Raw genomic sequence first — 7,068 nt, forward strand, 5'->3', positions numbered from 1 at the left:
TATCAGATATCATTTTTACAAAAAAGTAGGTCAAGATGATTTACTTTATGTATTTTACAAGTATTCATATACATTTGGAAAGAAAGTTCATGGCTATTTTTTTAACATTTCAGATACTAATAATTGGCTAGGAACCCGCTAACTTTGTCATTTGATGCATCTCGGGTCTTTGGAGTGTGTCAAATGAAAAGTAGGTCACATTGACCGACTCTAGGAATTGCACTGCTAAATTTTAATATTTTAAACTCTGAAACCTAAGAGCATCAAATGTCCTGATTGGGAAAATACATCTCGTTAGCCAAAGGTTTCCGATCCGAAATCTACCTGAATTTACTGTAGAGTAGATTTTGGATCGGAAACCCTTGGCTAGCGAAGATGGGAAAATACAGCTTTTATCATTTCTATCTGTTGCAATCAAAATATTTGATGATAGACAAGTTGACTCTACGTGTAAAAAAAACATTGAGTTGACAATCCGTTTGAAGCTTATTTTCATTTCATCCAAGCTGTGGCAATGTTTTTCTTAAAGACAAATGATTTTAATCCCAAATATTTTGAAAAATATGTAGAGTTTTCTATCTAATTTTGAAAGGCGCGCTCCAGTCATAAGATAGAGATCATGGAGATTATATAGTCAGACCATTCTTTCAGGGTAAGTCCATTTGATGTTAAGGGGTGGATGTAGGTATTCATTCGTGGTAAATGACCAGATTTTATTGACAACTTTCGATTTAATAACATTAAACAATATGATTACAAAGCTTTATTAAGTAAAGTCAGATCAGTAAACAGAAATAAAGTATTATAGTAGTTTAATTTTTACACATGTACGATGATAAGTATGCAATTTAACGCAATGCAATGAAATGCATGATCATATTTCAGACAGTAAAAAAAGTATGAAAAAAAAACATAACTGAAAAGTTAACATATTACCAATGAACAGAAAACAGGAAATAGAGATTATCGAATTGCAGAAAGTTCATTATCATTAAAATTAATATGAAAAGAATGAAAGAGTATTATCACAATTCATAATTCTTGACATTTAATGATCAATGAAATCTACAAGACATTAAAAAATAAATAAATTTCCCTGCATCTTTTCTTAAAATTAGTCTTAGTACCACGGGGTCGTTGTTGTGGTCGTGGTCCAGTCGTTCACGTCCTCCATTCTTTTGACTATGAAGAGGGCAATGAGGATGACAACACAGATGAGACCGATTCCAAGCGAAGTCAAGGTCAACCATTTAGCCACTCCAGCACTGGATCGTCCGCCGTCGTAGTCACCAACATCGAACAGGGACCTTGCCTGAATAAGTAGTAATAATTCAATGTCTGTTGTATTGTTAATATAACAGCGATCTTAAGATGTATAACCTTTTTCAAGGATCTATGTTAGAAGTTAAATTTTTGTTGCATTTATTCTTGAAAGTTATTTATGTTCATGTAAATATTATTTAAGTTCCATCTAATTAAAATTAGACTTCTTAGATCCACGCGGTATTTATTCTTACGCAAAGTGAACACGGCACGGATCTAAGAAGTCTTATTTTAATTAGATTGAAAATATGGTACATTGTTAGAGATCAAATTCCATTTGTTTTATTGAACAGAAATATGATTTTTCAGTTTCATATTTAAATGTAATTGCATTGTAAAAGTAAAGTCATTGTTCAATGGATCAATCCATGTGCATTCCATCTCTCTGTCTATCTCTCTACATATATCTTGCTTTTATTCTTTTTTTTTTTTATAAAAGATGCACATCCTACATTGACGGCTGCAATAATGGCGCAGATTCCAGTAGGCCAGAAGCAGCAGAGACACGAAAAAATGGCGGGAACCAGCCAGTCATTTCCTCTTGGTGGAGCAACCACAACAATAGGTGTAGGAGCACTAGTTATCTAAGGATAAGAGTTAAATTCATCAAGTTATCTGTGCAGGGTTAGATTAGATCGGAAACTCTTAATGAATTTCAATCCTAATAATTATGTACAAGTACATGTACTATCATATTTGTAAATTTCATGTTTTGGACAAAATACATTTTAATTCCAAAATCACATGAGACTTATACAACGACATTTGAAGACGGGTTCGTCGTTGGGAAACCAGAAGTAAAACCCGCGGATTGTTGCTGGTCGTATGCAGGAAGTTGGTTGTACTCCGTATTGTGTGCTGAAATAGTGCTAACAATGATAGTTTTGATGAAATTTAGGCATTTTAAAAAATACAGAGATCGTGATTGAAGAATTCTTTTAATTATACATATTACAGGTATAAAATTTTGATCGCCCTGTGCAGACCTTTCCTATCATATTCATTCATTGGTAATCTGATTAAAATCGGATCCTTTCTGTTCATCCGCTCACATACATCGCTACACAAGAATCCTTTTGTAGCGATCTATGTGAGCGGAACATATAATAAATATGATTTTACTCAGATTGTATGTATTATATAAATATTGCATGTAGTTGAGTGTTTGAGTGTAACATTGAAAATTTTCACCCCAAGAAAGCATTGTCAAGTGAGGCGCATTGAAAATTTTCACCCCAAGAAAACATTGTCAAGCAATGTTACACTCATACATGGGCCATTTTCAGAAAAAGTCTACTTTTTTGTCTTTCGATCAGAAAAATAGGAAAAACATTTTTTAGAGTGAAAGTTTTTTTCCCGTTGGTTAATATACATGGTCATACAGCTTATAAGTTATTTTATGATCAAATTCTGAGTAAAATTTAACAGTAAAACCATGTCACATTAACAAAAATTTTATAACGTGCTAATTTAAATGATAGGGAAAATAACCATGTGAAGATATGTACAAATTTTGCGACTCATATTAATTAAATTTATTTACAGATTAATTTAATATGATTGTTTTACTTATGCCGCCCACTAAATGCTAGTATTGTGCATTTAACATTCAGGAAGTGACATGTCCCTCCAGTTTATGTCATTCCTGTTACCAGAAAAAAAATGTTAAAATAAAAGTTATCTCACTTTCCTAGGAACTGTTTTCATGATCCACAATATATCATCATTTTCTGTTGTCTCAAGTTTATGAGCGCCATGATTTGAAAGTGATTAAATAAAGGGTTCAAAGGTCGATACGTTTGTCTTACTGATAGAGTATAATTAAAATACATCCTATCTGTTACCTTCTTAATATGCAAGTACTCTTTAAATTGTTTATTCTGCTAAAACAATTAGATTAACTAAGCTACAAAGAAATTGTTTATGTCTATGATGCAAAAAGATACGTTATACTAAATAACGAGTGATTTATATGAATAACGTCCATCCTGTTACTGTCATTCCTGTTACCATTAATATGGTAACAGTAAGGAAAACTGGACTTCATATCTTGAGTTTTAACAATAAAAACAATTACTTTTATTTTTCTAAGAAATAAAAGTTTAATAACACATGTTAAAAAACTTCGTAAATCATATTGAAATATGTTAGTGCTTAAAATAGTGCCATTACTACTTAAACATGCACTCTTGTAACAGAATGGACAGAGATTGTAACATATAGGGACAAATTATCCTGTATTTATATACCGATTTAAGTTTTATCATTTGTTTTTCTTAAAATTATGAAAAATTCTTATTTTGCAACAGCATAGAGTACCTTTAAAAAACAAAAATTGAAGTGATAAATATTTTAATAGCACTCTACAATTAAATTTGTGGACATAAATGTCTTTTATTGTCTCGAATTTGCCAGATTTGACAAAATCATGTTTTTATTCTACATTTATTTCTCTTTTCCTAAACAATAAAGTTAAAAAAAGTCAATTTTTATTTAAAATGTAGATTTCATTGTCTATCCTGTTACACTGATTTGTCCATCCTGTTACTGTTTTGTCCTTCCTGTTACCCAAGTCCTTACTGTTACCAGTATATTTTCCTAGTTTAAATTGCTTTGGCAGAGCACCTGTTTAAATAACTTTATGTAACTGTTTATTCTAATCACAAAAATAATGTACAACAATTTTTTTTTTCAACTATAGCATATAGATATTCACCATAAGGCTTTTCATGAAGAAAAACCCATAGATTTTGCTTCTGTTTGGTATATGGTAGTTTGACATGCTTTTAAACGATCATATATTAGATGAATGTCAAACATCTTGGCATTCAATGATATTTTTTTCATTTTTTAATGATATACAAAAGATTATTTGATAAAAATTTTGAAATAGAGTTTTACAGCTCTTTTTATGAAAGTAACAGGAAGGACATTAAAATTTAAATGACTAAGATAAAATGTCAATATTTTTAAAAAGAAATATTTTCTTTTATGCAATGCAGTGGATTTTAGGAGTTTATTACTATATTATTCAAATAAAGTTGAAAAAATTATAGTAAAACCACTTTCATTTTTCAAAAATATGTCATTCAAAAAATAGACTTTTTTTGAAAATGACCCACATGCAATATTTATTATATTATACTGAATGTTTTATACAAATACATATAACAGTGAACCGTGAGCGCATAAATTCAACACAGTTGCTTTTTTTTGGAATATCACCCGTAGTTAATCAATGTTGACTGTTGCTAACTTGCTACGCTGGAGGGCGTGGCTTCATTATTCAGCGGGTAATAGTGTTTTTTAATAAATGTTTCTCGACCAATCAGATTCATCTAATTTACATGCACATGAAAGTATAATATTGATAAATATAAATAGGACGTCTGCTTCCGGAACTAAAATGAATGTTATAAGTACGCCATTTAAACAGATTTTAATAACAAGTAAGAAATTAACTATTGGGGGTACAATGTATTTTTATCGAGTTTATTTGGGATAGGTCAACCTATCCTTTTGATATGTTTCATGAGGAGGTTTTACAAATCCCCCCCCCCCCTTTGTTTTAAATGAGATGAAGTATTGTGTCTCTAATTAACAGTTTAAATAAATATATTTTGAGATCATTAATGAATAATAACAGGTTAAGGGTAGCATTCACAAATTATCCAATGCATTTATATATCAAATGCGTGATTCCTTTGTCATGATACAGAACTGAATTGAATGTACATGTAAAACTCAACAATCGGAAAATTTTGTCTATTTACTAGACATTCATTTTTTTTCCTATGAAGCACATATTTATATATTTTTAAAAGGGTAACAATACAGCTTATGTTAAGGAACTGCAAGCATATTGGGATCAGGCAAAAATATCATTAAAAAATCTGAATGGATGAGCAAGAAAAAAGTAATATACATACTCTTAAAAATCTAATCCTTAACCGTCGTTTAGATGGAATTATGGGGAAAGGGGTGTAAATGTCTTTTTTATATAGAAAATGGCCAAACAAGTTCCAAATAAAACAAAAGTGACACAAAATAGGCCGGATTTACATGTCATTCCTGGCATGACAAAATTAATATAAGCATTGCAAGGTCAAAATTGTCCTCGTTTACAACTCATTCACGATCAAGTTCAAAATTATCCAATTTCGCTATTGTTTATTTTGATTAAATAAAAAAACATTTTCATGTTGATGATTTGTTGTTTGTCTGCAATTGTTTTATATATGCAATTTATAAAGTTTACAAAATCGAATGTTTTACATTCAATGTCTGAAATGTAAATAATTCCTGTTTATTTTACCTTGTCATTAAAGTTGCAAGAATTTAATTAATCTAACTGGGTTTTATTTGCATTTGACCCTAACAACGTTGAGCTCGAGGTTGCCGAGGTCGAGTATGTACCAATAGAATTTATAAGTATCGACCTTATTTCTTTGATTGCTAATGACCGAGAGTCACTCTCACTTTCTTCAAAGATCCTGGGCATAATATATTAAGTGTTTTCATTCGTCCATCGTGAATAGTCATATCAAAAAAGCAAAGATGTCCTAAATGAATTCTAATAGAACATTCTGAACCGTTTGTAAATAAATTGGTTATTTTATCAACTTTTTACCAAATTTTAGATACATTTTAGTCACATCGTTATTGGTTTGATGAACAATGACTGTAGTGGATACTGATTCTTTTCAGTGATAGAACCATTTCCAGGTTAGTTTGGACTTTCAGTAAAGCGTGACATTCTTGTGCGCTATGTAGTACGTAATAAGCGTCTGTCAAATGGCATATAGATTCCCATCGGTTTAGAAATCAATAACATCAGGAACTTAAAATGTTATTGACAACGATGAGACGACTTAAGCTTCACCTCTTTGCCGGACGAGACACCATTATTGGTTAATTTTCGATACACTAATTCGCAATTACATGTATGTAACGACGAGAATGCCATGCCTTACTGAAAGTCCGGACTAACCTGGAAATGGTTCTATTTTGAACAATGCACATCAAGTGTATAATATTTAAAATAGTAGGACATAATTCTAATTAAAAAAAAACATATTTATAACGACGAAATTCTATTTCAGTCAACATAATTAAGGTAATTTCTTGTAAATCTTATGTACATGTATATATGCATCCTTGTTCTATACTCGTGAATAACCAGCAATCATACATTTTGTTTTTTGGTTAAATCAAGCTCAGTGTTAATTTTACCCTTCTCTTTGTTTCATTGATATTTAGTATTTTATTTACAAGTAATACGTACAAGGATAAACCAATACTCACGATCTCCTTCTATTTTTTGTCCACTAAACATCTTTGTTCTGCTTCAGAATTTCTATTTATCACAATAAATGTATTTTAAACTGTAAACATAAATTCTTGTTTCTGAATCAAAACACTTTTCTTAATATACTGGCAAATGCTTGTTCAAAATCATGTCAACTTTCTTTGTACGCTTTACTGTTGTATGTTTTATCCGGAAATAAATATCAATGGGGTTGAGTGATAGTAAGTAATAGTATAATCAACCAGTTGTACCTTCTCCTCTTTTGGGAAGTCACGTATTTTAAAAAGACTTAAATATAAAAAATATTGACAATTGAAATGCAAAGTTTTCACCCATAGTTTCCTTTCCAAAGACAAAATCATGTCAGTTTTAATTAATTTTTGATACGAGGGTTGATCCAAAAGAAATGTCACAACTTTGATAAAATTGTTATAAAT

The 7,068-nt window shown here is 30.5% G+C and overlaps 1 protein-coding gene across 2 annotated transcripts; it reads right to left on the reverse strand.

The window, feature by feature from the left end:
* Window positions 1-908: 908 nt before the first annotated feature.
* LOC134269703 (transmembrane protein 233-like) lies at window positions 909-6,803 on the reverse strand. 2 transcript variants are annotated; one of them, XM_062751910.1, is made up of 4 exons: window positions 6,628-6,803; window positions 2,084-2,181; window positions 1,776-1,907; window positions 909-1,312 (listed from the first exon to the last, which is right to left on the reverse strand). In XM_062751910.1, the coding sequence occupies exons 1-4, from the start codon at window positions 6,656-6,658 to the stop codon at window positions 1,121-1,123; spliced, it is 453 nt and encodes a 150-aa protein (XP_062607894.1). In that variant the 5' UTR covers window positions 6,659-6,803; the 3' UTR covers window positions 909-1,120. The 2 variants fall into 2 exon arrangements, with proteins under 2 accessions (XP_062607894.1, XP_062607893.1); XM_062751909.1 differs by having other exon boundaries at window positions 911-1,312; window positions 2,081-2,181.
* Window positions 6,804-7,068: the final 265 nt, after the last annotated feature.

Source organism: Saccostrea cucullata, unplaced genomic scaffold, assembly GCF_032062105.1.
Source record: "Saccostrea cucullata isolate Sc308-1 unplaced genomic scaffold, CSIRO_AGI_Scuc_v1 ctg1273, whole genome shotgun sequence".
NCBI lineage: Eukaryota > Metazoa > Mollusca > Bivalvia > Ostreida > Ostreidae > Saccostrea > Saccostrea cuccullata.